The 17,298-nt window shown below is 41.3% G+C and overlaps 2 protein-coding genes and 1 long non-coding RNA gene across 8 annotated transcripts in view; 2 read left to right on the plus strand and 1 right to left on the minus strand.

Moving 5' to 3' along the window:
* Positions 1-4,955, plus strand: part of SGMS1 (sphingomyelin synthase 1) — a 66,771-nt gene extending 61,816 nt beyond the window's left edge. For all 5 annotated transcript variants that reach the window (XM_081912997.1, XM_081913000.1, XM_081912998.1 and 2 more), the window contains 3 exons: positions 661-814; positions 2,538-2,704; positions 3,326-4,955. In XM_081912997.1, coding sequence (XP_081769123.1) covers positions 661-814; positions 2,538-2,704; positions 3,326-3,505 — 501 coding nt within the window. In that variant the 3' untranslated portion in view covers positions 3,506-4,955. The remainder of the gene's footprint in view (positions 1-660; positions 815-2,537; positions 2,705-3,325) is intronic.
* LOC309370883 lies at positions 4,505-8,170 on the minus strand. The gene is made up of 2 exons (XR_014168723.1): positions 7,959-8,170; positions 4,505-6,522 (listed from the first exon to the last, which is right to left on the minus strand). It is a non-coding gene; the product is annotated as an uncharacterized lncRNA (long non-coding RNA).
* Positions 8,171-8,249: 79 nt separating this feature from the next.
* Positions 8,250-17,298, plus strand: part of PRKG1 (protein kinase cGMP-dependent 1) — a gene marked incomplete at its 3' end in the record, with an annotated part of 657,581 nt that continues 648,532 nt past the window's right edge. Inside the window, exons 1-2 of one of the 2 annotated variants that reach the window (XM_081912963.1) lie at positions 8,250-8,381; positions 9,304-9,392. Of the gene's footprint in view, positions 8,382-8,808; positions 8,829-9,303; positions 9,393-17,298 lie in introns of those variants that run through there. The other variant, XM_081912964.1, reaches the window with a different exon arrangement.

Below are 17,298 nucleotides of genomic sequence, written 5' to 3' on the forward strand. Positions count from 1 at the left end.
AGGATAACATGCATGTCAGCCATTTCTTATCAGCCAACAAGCTTCTTTAAAGAAGATGCCAATTGATTTCTTTTTTGCCAAATTATTCAGACCTAGCAAATGATGGTTCTGGGCAAGTTATTTGCTTTTTTGGCTTTGGATTGTATCGAACAAAGTCATACTACTAGCACCTGTGCAGTGGGAGTTCTTCTCTCTGAATGCCTCCCAAATGTGTTCAGGGGCTTCCTCAACCCTCTGGAGCTGATTTGGAGGGAGGGGCAGGGAAGGTATGAGCAAAGAAGAAATCCAATTATGCAATCAGAAGTCCTAGCGCTAATGGGATGGCTTTGTTCGATACAACCCTATATTTTTAATTACTCATGCATTTGCAGTTGAAATAATTAAAGTGATATTATTTCAGTTCTTAAGCCTTTCCCTTGCTGAAAAATTCATGAATGCAAAGACATGGTTGTTGGCTTCTTAGGATCGTGTGTGTTTAAAAAAGATATTTATTTATTGAATGCTATGATACATTAAGTGGTATAGAGTTTTAATGCCTAATAAGATTTATTTTTTTAAATTGCCAGGTTCTGAATGTAAATTAAGCTTTCTTTTATAAGATTATTCTTAATGCTATCGATGAAATGTGCTGATGTTTCCTCCCCCCTCTCCTTCCACCAGCTCTTTGGAGACTGGGAATCGCACATGAGGAGGATAATGAAGATGCTTGCTGGAGGCGGGCTGTCCATCACAGGATCACACGATCTGTGTGGTGACTACTTGTTCAGCGGTCACACAGTTATGCTAACACTTACATACTTATTTATCAAAGAGTGTAAGTTTGACTTTTTCAGTTTCGGACTAAAAAATGTATCTTGGTTAATATGAGAACACACTGTAAAATACTGCCTTGCTGTTAGCGCTTTGTACCTTGATATTTTTGCTAAAAAGTATGTCAGTGGAAATAAATATCCAACAATGAAAGTAAACACAGAAACTCTTAACAAAGAACGCTAGCCTTCCTTTGAGCATGTTTTTAGAGGAACATACAATGGGATTAAAATGTAATTTAGCCCTTCTATCCAAACTCATTGCACAGCATTCTCATCCTTCTCTTATTATGACAACAACAACTTACGGTGTAAAACAAACTGGGGGGAAAAGGAAAGGCACATCTCATCTTAATAATATTTGTTTGCTGGGATTGGAGTGTAGTCTATGTTAATGTATTTTCCAAGGAAAATAGTTGCTGAATAAAAGTTTTACCTGACATCACATCTGAATGCTAATACAGTTATGCTGGTCTGGTGTGGCTGGCTCGGTCATTTCTGATCTGCAGCCAAGATTAATGGGAAAACCAATTCAACTCTAAAGCAACTGAGATTGGAAGAAGATTAGCCTAAGTCTTTGGTTCCCTTTGTCATGATTAATTCTCTGCTACCAAATTTCAGTATTAGCCGTTTATAAAATAGTTGCAGAGTTGAAGCATCAATAAATACCCATACACTTGTAATTCTTGGAGAATCATGATCCTCCCATTCATTTTGGTTCTTTCAATTTTGTTTTTGTATGCTTTATGGCTGATAATTGCTTATTAAAAGTGGAAACTAGTACAGTATACAGGCAACTCCCCACTTATGTTCTGAGGCACTGCGTGTGTAAGTGAAATTGCATTGAAACACCATTGATAAAGCCTGCAAACACCCCACCCCATCCCATTCCGGCAAGGTGCTCAAGAAGCTGGTGGCAGTCCACCTTCAGGCATGCTTGGAGGAAGCTGGTTATTTGGATCCATTCCAATCTGGTTTCAGACCACTTTGCTAGCCGTGCTTGATAACAATTATTGAGGGAGAGATGGAGGGAGTGCAGTGGTCTGTGGTTCCCTTCAGATCTCATATGACCCCTGTTTAAAACAGCTGCACAGGTTGCCAGTAAGTTTCTGGGCTCAATTCATGTGTTCATGTTAGTGTTTAAAGCCCTAAATGACTTAGGCCCCAAATACCTGGAAAAAAGCCACCTCATTCCCTACAGACTGCCTTGGATAGTAAGATGATTGGAAGGAGCACCCTTCCACAGCCTTCAGAAGCTTGGAGGGTGATGGTCCAGGGAGAGGCATTATCTGTGGCAGACCCTAGGCTGTGAAACTCCCTTCCAACAGAAGTGTGTCTGGCAATTTTAAATTGCTTTAAACTGCTTTTAATACTGTGTTTTAATTGTGGTAACCCACCCTGGGACTTGGGGGTGAAGAAGGGCAGGTAATAAATTGTAGTGACAATGATAGCAGTAGTAAGTAAACAAGAAATGCATGCTTAAATTGAGCTCTAATTTGAATGGCTGCACTATTCCCTGAAACGTTCTCAGGGAGGCAATGGCAGCTAGAATTCTGAAGCCACAGATATCTATGATATTGTTACTATCCTCTTTCCATTCCACAGAATGCTGGGGGTTATCCCATTTGAAGATGTTCAGCTTATGATACTGTGTTTAATTCTTCATCCTGTGAAGGAGAATGTGCTATGTGCATGGCATTAATGCTTTCCACCTTTCCTTGCCTTCAGATTCACCTCGGCGACTCTGGTGGTATCATTGGGTTTGTTGGACTCTCAGCTTAGTGGGGATGTTCTGTATCCTCTTGGCTCACGACCACTACACTGTGGATGTGGTGGTGGCTTACTACATCACTACAAGACTTTTCTGGTGGTATCACACAATGGCCAACCAACAAGTGAGTCTCTCTTCCCCCAATAGCTTAAGCTGACCTATTCCAATACATTTGTTCTTGTACTGGATCTGATTTTTTATCCAGACCCTCTGGGAAGGCAATATATATATATGTGTGTGTGTGCATTCACACTTTCTGTCATGAGGAGGGGACTTGGGGGGAGAGTGGGAAGCAACAAGCTCAAACAAGTTTGGCTACTCATATCTGCCTTTCAGGCTTGTCCTGAATATGTTAAGTACTTCCTGCTCGGTGCTTTCCTACTTGTGAAACAGTCAGGGACAGGGGTTTTTTTTTTGAAACCATTATTAATAGATAGTATGCAAAAACATTGATTGCTTCCCAAGATATAATAAGGTATGATAAGGAAAAAGAGTTCCTGAAGCACATTTAAATCATAGTTTCCTTGTGCCACTTCTGTTGTGCTCTTCTTTTCTGTTGGTGTGATGGGGTACATAGCAAGCTCTCCCCTGTGTTTCTTCTGTCCCCCTGCCCCAAAAAGTAGTAGTCATAATGGGACCCTCATAATGTGTTTCAGGCATGAAATATATTGGAAGAGCAAATAAACTGCTGTCTGTGGGGTTTTCCTTTATTGAGGCTTCATTTGTAAACACTGTTGTTTTGCAGGTGCTAAAAGAAGCTTCCCAGACAAACCTCCTTGCACGAGTGTGGTGGTATAGACCCTTCCAGTACTTTGAAAAGAATGTTCCGGGCATTGTCCCACGCTCTTACCACTGGCCATTTTCCTGGCAAGCTCTCCGACTGGGTAGACAGCCTAAGTACAGCAGATTGGTGAATGACACATAACAGCTACAAAAAAGAAGAAGAGATGGCAAAAGAACTGTCCAAAAGTGCTAAGAACTCCGCAAGAAGAGATGCCATAAAAACTGAACTGCTCCCTTTCCTCTACCTTTTAACCATTACCTTGACTGTAATCTAGTCTCTTACCTGGTAAGCACTGTGATCTTTTTCTCTCTCCAAAGGATCTGCGATGGACAACAATAAGGAAGCCGTAAATTATCATGCACTGTATACATTTCTTGTTAATAGATTTTGGATTTGCATTGCTCATCACCATGTTTCTTTGTATATGATGCAGCAGCGTAAACAGAAAAAGAGGCTTTTATATCATAAGTTCTGGTCTTTCCAGTCTCGTCTGGGAACAAAGCGTATTATTTTCTTGGGAAAACATAATTTTCATATCTCTTGCCCCAAAGATTGGGCTGTAAGCCATTTTCTAGCAAATGTCTATATGAAGGTTTCTAAATACCTGATTGGGATAATAATATACAGGAATCTTTCTACCTGTTTCACTGAAGCTACTAATGATAGACACAGAAAGGTTTGGTAAACTTTGATTTTGTAAATCTGCAGTGACAGTGTCAAAAAGTGCAAAAAAATTATTCTGTTGTAAAGTGATTTTTCTAAGTATTTCCTAACTTTATTTTTCAAAATGATATGCGTAAAAATAAAATCTAAAAAAGATTTTTACATGTCAGAGAAAAGAGTTAAAATAAAAAAAAGCTTCTTGGGAGAGAGATGTATCTGTTTCTAGTGCCTTTCTTGTCTTGATAGTATGGTCAGTAGGCAGTCTTTACAAGTTTTAATTTAAAATAAAGTATTCCATGAAACAAATATTATATGTATTGTATACATTACAAAATTTTGATTTTATATCTAAATTAAATTGGGAATCTGCTTGCAATGTTCAGATGACTAAATTGGAAGAAAAAACCAAATACCATAATCAAGTCTTCACATATTGTGGAGATGTTAGAGTGAAATTTGCTTCTTAAATTATTTTATTGTCCATTCCATACATGGATTTTAACTATAGCAAAAAAACAGCTATGGATTCCTTTTTATAAGATTATTTTTCTCTCCAAATGATTAGCAAATCAAAAATCAAAACTATAAACAATGTCTCATCCCTGAATGAAAATTTTGTTGAAAAACAATTGATTTCTTGAAAACAGAATTGTGCAGAAACTGCATGTAACTCTAAAATTTCAGTCCTGCCATACATATTGTGTCTGGGGGAAGTATTCTATCCTATACTTGCCAATGTGCAGAACAAAATAGTTTTTTAAGAATGAAGAAGCATATATCTATCTATCTATATAAAAATATATATATTCATTCTGTATTTTACGTGAAACAGAGTTATCTTCTGTAGGGTTTTTTTGTGTGTTCAACAAGGTGAAATTTGTATTGTAAAACAATAATGGTGAAGGAAAATAAAAAGGCTTTTAAACAAGTAGTCTCTTTTTTATAACGTTAATGCCATCTGTGTTGGCTTTGGCTTTTTGTGGGGCTCATTCTGTTTGACTTGGCTTTAAATGTTCAGCTTTGCTAGAAGGATTGTACAATTTTAGGTATGCTGAGTTCTGCAAACAAACAATATATGATTTTTCTCCTTACCCCTCGGAATTTTGAAACTATATACTTAAAAGTAGTTCTTTTTGCCCACAAAGCAACCTACGCTCTGATCATAAACAATATACTTTTAGCTCCCTCTCTCTTTCTGTGTCTCTGGATAATGTAACGGGGTTAAAAAGGAGGGGGGGAATGGTATATGGTAAAAGAAAAACAAAGAAATATGAATCCTGTGCCTTATTGAAAGTGGGGCCAGAATTTTAATATGTTTAAACCTGTTCTAAATGTAGTGGATCTCATGCTTTCACACCTATCCAACACCTTACTGAGTGTTCCCACCTGGCTCCTGCATTTCTTTCGCGGCATCGTCTTCATCCGCTTTCCAAAATGCTCTTATTGTGCCATTTCATCTCTCCAGCTTGCTGCATCAGTTGGGAGTTTTCTCCTTAATGGTGGGGATGACTGCGGCAACACCAAACACCAACTCTGTGCACTGGTTGCAGTCGGTTCTTGCTTGCAGCTTCAGATTCAAACTGCAATGGACACTAGGTGAAGCAAGTAGCCCATCAAAGTCCAGTATCCTCGTTTCCAGCCATAGGCAGCTTGGGATGTATGTTATGGGACTTGTAGCAACTTGTAGCCCTGTTGCCAGCGCTGGTTGAAATCTTATCAGTCTATGTGCTGCTGTACAGACTTAAGCCCAAAAGACGAGCTTTTGCTGAGAGAAGCTGATGTTAAGGGGCAAGGGGTGGGTATGAATGAATACATGTACTTTAGATGCTGCTACTGCTACTATTTATATTTATATACCTCCCTTCCCAGTGTGGTTCACAGGATGAGAACACGAGATAAAAACACAGCTTAAAATTTAGCCGGTGATGGTGACTTAAGAGGGTAGGCCAAAGGTTTTACCAGCAAGGTGGAGCTTAAAGGTGGGGATCTGAATGAAGACAAAAAGGGAGTACTATCTAGATCAGGGGTAGCCAACGTGGTGCTCTCTTGGTGTAATGGGCTTGTATTCAACCTAACAATAAGGAGAACATTCCCCCAATGCAAGATTTCTCCTTGTACAATAGACTGTTCTCACACACACCATGTATCCCCAAAATCTGTACTGGGGGTTCCTCCAACCCTCCAGAGCAGATTTGGTAATGGTTCAGGTCACACAGGAGGGGAGGAGAGGGAGGAAATCCCATTGCACTGGTGCAAATATTTAATGGAATATCACCAGTGGAGTGCATCTCCCATCATTCTTCCCCATTGGTGATGCTGGCTGGGGCTGATGAGAGCTGTAGTCCACAAAACATCTGGAGGGCACCACGTCACCTACCCGTTCGCTAGATACTCTTGGAAGTAGGCAGCACGAGAGGTAGCAAGGAAGAGTAGGTAGAGCTGGTGGCTGAGCTGGTTTCAAACTGGAGGACTGAAGCTCATGGGGAGAGATAGAACTGGAAACAATGGTACAAAGATAGGGGTGAAGATATGGAGAGAGCTAAAAAAGGTAAGGATGCAATTTGGGTGTTCTCTGTGATTCAGTGTTTCTGCTTACCTAGGTAGCATTGGTCTCTAGAAACACTTTTACCAGCTTTTGCGAGGCTGCCAAAGCACTGGTTAAATTCAGACTGGGCTACTGGCATTGCTACCTGTCTGTGGCTGCCTTTGGAGATTGCCGTTGGTTCGATATGCAGCCAGTAGGATGCTGATAGGAACAAAATAATCAGCACATTCTACTCAGTGCCAGGGGGTGGGGGGAGAGGACAATTTTAAAGATTTTGTTTAAAATAATTTCAATGAAAAGTATTTGTAGGGAGGTTAAGTAAACAATGAGGATAAGCAAAAAGCAAAGGAAATATTGCTTTATTAATAGTAAGTTTGCCTGAGCCTGTGGGAACAGGGCAGTTTAATTAAAATAATTACATCAGCAGTAAAGGGGGGGGGGATATGAGAGTATGTATGAAATTAGACAATTTTATTGCTGGGATCCTAATAAGTGGAGCAGAAGGGTGCAACCAGCTATTCTGGTTCCTGCAGCTAAGTGTACAAAATGTTCCAGCCTCAAATGAGCACACCAAAACAAAGAATTCAAAATAAAGTTGTTTCCTCAGGAGAATAAAATGTCAATGTATTATTCATTGCAAATAACCCCGACATTGCATTAACAGGTTCCTGGTGCAAAGCAAGCACAAAAAAAGTTTGTCAGATTTCAACTCAAAAGTAACTGAAATAGTGTGGGATGAAAATGGCAGAAGCAGCTGCAGCAGCAGCAATGGAAGAATAAACACGCCCTTTTCAAATGTGTAGCAGAGCAAAAATACATTGAGAATGGTTCTATTTATGTTCCAGCCAGCCTACACTTGCAACCAACCAGTCAGATTTGAGGGGCATATAATTCTACCCCCTCACCAGACCACTTTTTTGGTGTCCAATAAGTGACCAAGAATTTCTACCCAGTGAAATTTTACAATCCTCTTGGTTCATATAAAAAGAACCCGCTGTTCCATGACCATTCTTTTTGCAACTGAGTAGCTGCCAACTGCCATCTACCCTCAGATTCATGGTATTTTAAACTTAATCCTTCACATAACCCCACATCCACAGCAAACTTTTATTTTAAAAAAAACAAAACCCTGTCTCAGGAAACACATTTTAAACGGTAATTTCTCCACACATCAGACTCTAATTGACAATGATTTATATTTGAAAACACATTTTAAAACCATTTAAAATATCTGTGCCGTATTTTCTAAAAGCCAGCAGGGAAATAGCAAATAGCCTATTTAGAAACTAAGCCGCAATCCCATTTATACAGCAATATTTGCAATTAGCTTCGGAAGGCCATAAAAAAGGCCTGTTTAAAATTATCCAGGGGCGGGGCTTGCCTGGCCTCACATGGGATGAAATTCCACAGCTGTGAGGCCACCTCTGAGAAGGTCTTGTTGCATATAACCACCAACAGAATAGTGTTTGTGATAGACAGCAGAACCAGACCAAAGTCTGGTGATGAAGTCCTTCAGAATTGCACCCAGACCCTGATGACCACCAAGACAGCTAGCTGGAGGGTGGGTGTGTTTGTGGAACAGCACTTTGGAGGGAAGAATAAAAGGAGCAGTTCCTGAGGGACAGAGTTAGGGATAGAGAAGGGACTGAGGGCTTAGTTTGAGAGAGAGGGGATGGGAGATAGGGATTAGGAGAGAGTTTGTCTGAGAGAATCTGATTTGAATTGAACATCTGCTCTGAGGAGACCATCAACAGCAAGAGGAAAGAGCCTTGCAGCAGATAGGAAGATGGCGTTGATTGTCTGAGGAAGGTAAACAGAGTTCACTGGAGGGCTGAGTCTGAGGCAGGAGAGGTAGAAGCTGTGGGAATACAGACTCCCTGGGTCTCATTCCAGTCAGAAGGAGAGAGTTTTTATCAGAAAAGATTCCCAAGCCTCACAAGGGGTGAGGTAACTCCCTGGGTACTAATTGGAGTACCTCAGTGGTAGAATTGCAAATAGTGTGGATAACTGACGAAAAGTGTCCCTCATTTGTGAACCAAAGTATTATGCTGTGAAGTGCCAAAAGCATTTTAACTGTAACACCTGTCATTAACTCAATAAAGAAACAAGAGTGAAGTGACAATATGGGCATGATATGCTCTGACTGACTGACCCCAAACAGCATTTTGGAGCAGCTGAAGTTTCCAAACCATCTCTAAGCGTTCATTGAAGTAGGGCATCCTGGATAATAAATAAGGCAAGGTCCATTCTCTCCAGGTAGGGCAAGCAAACCTAAGTTGATAATAATAATAATAATAATAATAATAATAATAATAATAATAATAATAATAGCACCCATGGATATGAAGGGTCATGAGGCAACCACTTTGCTGAAGTTACACAGGGAATCCCATGCAACCAGCTTGAATTCCTTGAAGGAAGGAGGGATGTAAAAGTTGGTTAATAAATAAGCACCAGCACTTTGAATTCAGTAGAGAAGAAACAGGAAGCCAGTGAAGGTGGTTGAAAAGAGATATACTATCACACCCTCAGTTGAGTATTGTACAGTGTTAGTCATACTGAAATTAATGGAGATGACTACCTTAGGTCTATTCATTTTGAAGGGTCTACTCTGTGCAGAGGTTAGCTGGCTACAACTGCATGTTGTCAGTTTAGCCATTGTGTAATGCTATGCACCGAATCAGTTATCATCTTACAATTTGACATCTGGCTGTTTGCATTTTTATTCCAGGCTTTTCACACTTTACTTGCAGAGGAGAAATATTCAAACACTTCAGGAAATGAGCAAGTAATTCATAATGATGCCTCGTGGGGCCTCAGGTGAGCAATTCTCTGGTGACTTCTTGCTTTTTAAAAAGGCTCTTCTCTGTTGAGAATTTTTCACTTAAGAGGATTATAGATACAGATATATAAACACCCACCCACACCCTGAGGACTGCAGGTGTGTCAATCTTTGCCTTTGCCTCAAATGCGTAACCTAGTCTTATCAGAGAGGGGAATTGTACCCTTTCCTAAGCGCTCTCATGCTTTGACCATTGACTTCCTTGCATGGGGAAAAACCTGCTGGCTTCTTTTCCTGCTGTTCTGCTTTGCAGACTTTGACCTTGTGTTTATGCACTTCCCAGCACTAGAAGGCTGGCGAAACCTGTCACAAGGCATCTGTTTCCCTGTTACCTTTTGCTGCCTTACATATGCCTAAGGTTTGTTCTTTCATGTTGCATCTTTGACGGTTTTTGCTTTCTATTTCTTCTCTTTGGAACAAGCTGCCTCCATATGTCAATTTATCTTACCTATTCAGGCTTGCAAGCGGCATCTAATCTAGCAAGAGATGTTGATAGCACAAGCAGGTTTACAGATGTGCAATGAATGAGACTGCAAATGTGAACCTGAATACTCATTTGTATCCATGCGCTAATGCTCAGCTGGGCCCTATTAAACTAGCTCGATAACTTCTTTATATGAATCCCATCCAAGGCTTTTAACAATTGCAGAAGACTAAACCTGGATCATGTGTCATTATCCCTTTCTCATTTGCTTTCCCCAAACTTTTCCATTTTTGGATTATAAAAAGAGTTTAGGATGGAAGGCATTTAGTAGATGCTGATAATACTGATTGACACTTTCAATCTCTCTGTGTGTGCATGGATAATGCACATGGAATTCTTGGATATTATCTCCCAATTATTACTGACAAAAATATTTTCTAGGGATAAGTAATCCATTACGCAGAATGCGTGAATAGCCATTTCAGGTTTAAAGACAGAAGGAACAACGTGATGATTGAACACCCTTTTCTACCTGTTGCATTTGTAGGTGTCCTGAAAGAAGGGCACGTGTTTTTTATCCGTCAGCTAGGGGTTGGAGTTGGGGACTGAATTCATTTGCACATTCTGTGTCAGAAAGCCCAAGGCAGAAATGAGCTCATGTGCAATAGCAGTGTAAAGCTATTGAATGTGAACTGTCCATTGCTGTTGTCTTGGAGATGGCTTGCCCTGCACCCACTAAGCTAGCCGTTGGCCTTCAGGTGTGGTAAAAGACACTGTCTCATTGCTAGAGTGTTGAAATATGATTTAATTTGCCAATCTGCTTGCTTTTTGTATGTGGAATGAGAGGGTGGCATCTTGCCCTTTGCTTCAGGCAACAGAACATCCTGCATTGGACATTTCAAATATAGGAAGCTTCCTTGCTCTTAGATATTATGGTCCATCTCAGTACTGTCAACACTGACTGTCAGTGAGTGGTTCCCCAGGGCTTCAGACAAAGAGCATTCCCACCCCTAGCTGGAGATGCCAGGGATTGAACTTGTAACCTTTGGCATGCAAAGCAGATGCTCTACCACCGAGCTATGGCTGGCCCTGTCTCGGAAGCCAGTGGGCAGGTTTGGCTGGTTGGAGAACTTGAGGAAGTTGCTCAGCTACAGTAGCTTACTTCAGTGCGATAACAAAAATGCTCCCTTTTGTATGTAAGGGCTAGGAAATGCATAAGTTCTGTGGAACAGATCTAGTACTATGACAGTCTTAGAATAGAATTGACCCCAATAATTTCCTTTTCAAAAATGTGCTGAAGTACATTCCAGACATGCCTAGCTTGGCTGCTCTTTTCTGGAAATCATTAAACTGTGATCTTTACACTTGATTGATGCCCTGTATTCTACAGCCACTAAGGTCAGAAATGTGCTTACTTGCTGCTGCCGCCACTGCTGCCATTCCTGTTTCTGCAAAAAAACAAAACAAAACAAAAAACACCAAAAAAAAACCCTGAAGCCTTGTTGATATACTCCTTTTTCATAGACCTTGGTTGTTAGGCCTGTTCTTGAATGCAATGGAGATACTGTTTTAAAAAAAATAAAACTGTAATGAGTACAAGCAACCACCGGGTGTCACTAGTGTTCCACATAAAATCAGAGACCTCCCTAAGAAAGCATCCCAGTAAATTCTAGGCTGCTCTTTTGTTTGAGTTTATAACTTTATTCTAATAAGACTCATGTCCCAGGCCTTAAACAAGCTCTGCACAGGCCTGCTTGCAGAGGTTGGGGTGCTGTTATGTCTGAATAAGGGGAGGGTGGGTGTAGGGCATTTACATCAGACACCCTTAGCATGCCAATCCATAAAGTCCAAGGACAAAGGAGGGACATGTCACTTTTCTATGTGCAAGAAATGTCTATTGGAGCGGGAGCATTTGGCCATTTCATTACCCAGGGCTTTATTTCTAGAAAAAGAGGTGGTGGAACTTTTGAGCACCCACCCAAGGTTGTTGAGCTTTAGGACCTCCACCTTCTAAGAGCTGCCAGAATTCAGTTCCAGGGAGTTCCGGTTGAAAGAAAAAGGTCTGCCATTACCCCTCCTTCCATCTGACATGGTACAGTCCACAAACAGGTTTACCACCTCATCTGCTCATTGGGAGGACTAAGCCTAAAGTAGTGCCCTTCAAAGCATGACAGCGCTTTCAGCCGCACCAAGCAAGAAAAGGAAAGGAAGAGGTGTCTGAGCAGCACTAGAGAAGGCAGGGCTATAACATCCTGTTTACTGAGTGTTCATCCTGATTTGCTTGTGTAATGCTAATGAGGAGGTTAGACTATGTCTTTTCTTGCTTGGGTGTTTGTTCTGACTTGTTTACGGGAAGGTCATATGACAACAAACAAGCACTCATCCTGATTGCGTAGTGTTCATATGTCTTCCCATGAATCTCTACCCCACACTTTTCAATGAATTTCCCCATTACTTTCCAAACTGCAAAAAGTCCGCTTTTTTTTTTTACGTGGCTTTATTGTGTTAGGCCAAACAGAGCACTTTAATCCACTCCAGTTGTGCAATCCCTACATGCACTTGAATCCTTCCTGCGAAACCCTAACCAAAAACACATTTTTTTTTAAAAAAGCAATTCCTTGGTCCTACCAATGAAATCACCTGAAAATAATTGAAAAAACACCAGAGTTTGTTTGATTTCATAGTTCCCAAACTTCTTTCTAGCTGTCAGCTCATGGAATGCCAGAAGTAAAACGAGTCTTTATATGTGCTAAAAAATGTGCCTGGTTGTCTAGCATGCTTACAGATTTTAGGTGTGGTTGGTATGTCTGGGTAGTGGTTTGTTTTCTAGTTTTCTCAGCGCATCTGAAACTATTTCACAAAAACAACCCAGCGTGTAAAGGGAAGGACAGCTGAGTGCCAGCATAATAAACTGAACAATAAATGGAATTGTGGGTGGGAATAAATCAATTTAACAGAGTTTCCAAGTGTCACAAGAATGGTGATGTTGCCCTGTTGTGTACTATTGCCAGGGACATGTGGCTGTTCTGAGTGCTCTTAGGATAGACTTTGAAGTGCCACTGTTCTTTTTCTGCTCCCAAGTAGCCCCTTGAACACCACATGGAGCTATAAGGCTAGTTGGAGCTGACTTACTAATCTAGGCTAAAATCCAACTAAAATTCTGCACCTGGGCAATTCTAAGCCTGTGGCAGGCCACAGTAAACTCTGTGACATGCCCAAATAGTACATATCGAGCAAATTTGTATTTTTATCTTATTTCCCCACCTCATCTATATTGAAGTTTTCCATGTTTTGCTAAATTGTGAATGCTTAACTCCACCCACTGAAACTCTTATTCTGCCATCTCTCTGGTACTGTTTTGGGGGGACAGGCAGGTGTGGGAGACTCCCTGGTCCTGAATGGGGTAACTGTGCCCCTGAAGGACCAGGTGCGCAGCCTGGGAGTCATTTTGGACTCACAGCTGTGCATGGAGGCACAGGTCCAGGGCAGCTGTCTGCCAGCTCCATCTGGTACGCAGGCTGAGACCCTATCTGCCCGCAGACTGTCTCGCCAGAGTAGTGCATGCTATAGTTATCTCTCGCTTGGACTACTGCAATGCGCTCTATGTGGGGCTACCTTTGAAGGTGACCTGGAAACTACAGCTAATTTAGAATGTGAAAGCTAGACTGGTGGCTGGGAGTGGCTGCCAAGACCATATAACACTGGTCCTGAAAGACCTACATTGGCTCCCAGTACGTTTCCGAGCACAATTCAAAGTGTTGGTGCTGATCTTTAAAGCCCTAAACTGCCTTGGCTCAGTATACCCGAAGGAGCATTTCCACCCCCATCACTCAACTTGGACACTGAGGGCCAGCTCTGAGGGCCTTCTTCACAGTGAAAAGTAAGGTTACAGGAAACCAGGCAGAGGGTCTTCTCGGTAGTGGTGCCCACCGTGTGGAACGCCCACCCTGTGGAACGCCCTCCCACCAGATGTCAAGGAAATACAGTGGTACCTTGGGTTACATACGCTTCAGGTTACATACGCTTCAGGTTACAGACTCCGCTAACTCAGAAATATTACCTCAGGTTAAGAAAGTTGCTTCAGGATGAGAACAGAAATCGTGCTCCGGCGGTGCGGCAGCAGCAGCAGGAGGCCCCATTAGCTAAAGTTGTGCTTCAGGTTAAGAACAGTTTCAGGTTAAGTACGGACCTCCGGAACAAATTAAGTACTTAACCTGAGGTACCACTGTAAACAACTACTGTATCTGACTTTTAGAAGACATCTGAAGGCAGCCCTGTTTAGGGAAGTTTTAAATGTTTGATTTTTCAATGTGTTGTTAATATTCTGTTGGGAGCCACTCAGAGTGGCTGGGGAAACCCAGCCAGATGGGCGGGGTATAAATTCTTCTTCTTCTTCTTCCTACTATTAATTTTTGGCAAGCATCATCCAGCCCGCTCATGTTCACACATATATTTATAGCCCTGAGGGAAATCATAATTGGGGCAGACCCATTGATGCTAATGAACATAACTAACTTAGGACCATTTGTTTCAATGGACCCACTCTGAGTAGGACTAATCGGATAAATTCCTCGGTTAGGTTTATTATTATTAATATTGTTATTGTTATTATTATTAAAATGGAGATTCTTGAGAATTCAAATTTTGTGCTCATGCCCATTCCATGTCAGGAAATTTAAAGGTACAATGTAATGATTTAATTACATTTGGAGCTGAAACACAGGTGACTAACAAAATCAAGGGCCTTTTCACAAGCACACCCACTTTTTAAAAGATCTCTGATATTTTCCCCAATCAGACTTTGAGGTCTTTTGTATAGGAAAATGGTAGCTGAAGTCAAAACCTCTCTGGTTGGCAGAGTACAGCACATCCATAACAAATGAGGATGCCTCATTAAGGAGGCAGCAAGAACCTAATTTTAATGCTACCTGTTTCTCCCTCTGGGAGAAAGAAACACAACTTGTTTCACTGTAGAATACAGAATTAATGCAAGAATGGAAGCTATAAATATTCCAGAAGGCAGGTTAGAGTATTCCTCAGCCTATTTTCTTCACTTGGATAAGATCAGTGGCAACAAAACTGAATTTGCTTCTGCGGGGATTATACAGGCAAAAATCCATTATCCAAACTGTGCACCTTGAATGATACACACCTGCATTTGAAATCACATCTCACTCATTTCAGTGGGAATTTGCCTCTGTCTCTTTGTTATTCTCCTCCTCCTCTCTGCATGAAGAGTAATGTCTAGACTTTTCCTGCGCAGCCAGCAATGAGGGGGAAATAAAGAGGCACTCAAAGTTATGCCCCTTGAAAGGCTGGTTAAAATGTTCTTAAAATGGTTCCCATTTTACAAGCCCTACCAAGAGCTGTTGTCAAGAGGTAGCTAGCAGTCCATCTAATAGCAAACTCAGGTGGTGAGTGCTGACAGAACTGGAGTCAAAACAAAACAACTGAGAAATGAGGAGGTTATCAGCATGCTTGGGGGATCCTTGAGATTTGCAAAATGGCAAGTAGAAAATAGGACCTTAAAGATGCAGAAACTCACAACGTTCCAAACAGCCCAATGAGGACTGAGCATGCCGCAGAGTTCTAATGACTGGAAGAAGAAGAAACTAGTGCTGTGGGATGGGATGGAATTAAGTGGAATGGCCTATCCTCCTGAAATGGGACATGGCTGACTAAAACCCTAAACAGGATTACGGCTGATAGAAGGTGAGGATTTACTGCAAAAGGGATTTTGTTGCATGTTCCAATTGTATATATTTAATGTAGTGTAACCCACTGGCAGTGCCTGTGCTCTGAATTTAGAAATCACCAGATTCACTGCCCAGCTTTTCCAGATAAAGGATCTTGGTAGCAGGATCCATAGAGACCTTTGCCCTTGAAGAGCTGTTGTTGGTTTGAGTAAGCAGCACTGGACAAGATCAATGAATGGGGTGATTTGCTGTGAAAAGCTCTCCTGTTAAAAGCAAAACAAACAAATAAACAAAAACAAAACAAAAAGCAATCATGAGAATATTTAAACATAATAAAGAGCCTGCTGGATGAGGTCAATGGCCCATCTAGTCCAGCATCCTGTTCTCACAGTGACTAACCAGATACCTGTATGTAGGAAGCCCACAAACAGGATCCAACAGCATTCTCTCCACATGTGATTTCCAGCAACTAATATTCAGAAGCATACTTCCTCTGATTACGAGTAGTGGGAATGCAGAAGATGGATGGTTACCAAGGAGGTGTAGGTGGCCTTGCACAATGAACCCTTCATGTCACCATGAGCTCAGCAGCAGTGATTCTAATGCTGAGTTCTGCTGACTTGACTGCGTTCACAGGAGGGCTTCTGGTACAAGTTACTTTGCCTGCCTGCTGGCCTAGCTCATGATATCCCCAAGGCGGGTGAAGGTAGTAACAATCAAGCCAGGTGAAGGTAACTTGGGAGGTAGCAGTATTGATGCAGGCCTAAACCGATGAGTGTGCTGTATAGTCTGGCCAGATTAGGGTCTACTCTGCTGCTACATCCTTGGTGCTTCCAGCAGCTGAAAGGAGGGATTCTGCCATTTGCCTGGTATGTTGGTGCATTCTATTCTTGTGTCTATCCTTGTGTAAAGGAGGGATTGTTGCTTGCTTGATATCCTTGTGTAAAGGAGGGCCTGGTATGTTAGTCTATCCTATCTTGTGCCTATGCTTGTGCAAAGGAGTGATTCTGTATCCTTGTCAAAACAAAAAAAAATCCTTCCAGTAGCACCTTAAAGACCAACTAAGTTAGTTCTTGGTATGAGCTTTCGTGTGCATGCACACTTCTTCAGATACACTGAAACAGAAGTTACCAGACCCTTCTATATAGTGAGAAGGTGGGGAGGGGTATTACTCAGAAGGGTGGTGGGAATGGGTGATTGGCAGATAGCTGTGATGAGCCTGTTGACGACTATTAACGACTGCAATAGGTCTTACAGGAAAAAGCAAGGGGTGAGAAGGTGAAAAATGGCTTTGTCATGTATAATGAGATAAGAATCCAATGTCTTTGTTCAGACCAGGTCTCTCCATGGTTTTAAGTTTGGTGATAAGTTGCAATTCAGCAGCTTCTCTTTCCAGTCTATTTCTGAAATTCCTTTGTAGTAAAACAGCTACTTTGAGATCTTGTATAGAATGTCCTGGGAGATTGAAGTGTTCTCCTACTGGTTTCTGTCTTGTGATTCCTGATGTAGAATATGCTTTAAAAGACAGCTAGCAACAAATAAAGTTTGACCACCTGGAGCTCACAACACAAGAAAATGCCCTTTGAGAAAGAGCACACCATCTCAGCAGACGTGTGCAGTGTATCTGAGTGAATGGATGGTACATACGTTTCAATGTTTATTAATATCATTAAATGTATATACTGCTTAATTGGCAAGGTGGCTTCTGAGCAGTTCACACGAATAAAAATAAACCTTCACAATTAAAATGGAGCAACAAAACAA

The sequence above is a fragment of the Podarcis melisellensis genome (genome assembly GCF_964234715.1).
Source record: "Podarcis melisellensis genome assembly, chromosome: 5".
NCBI lineage: Eukaryota > Metazoa > Chordata > Lepidosauria > Squamata > Lacertidae > Podarcis > Podarcis melisellensis.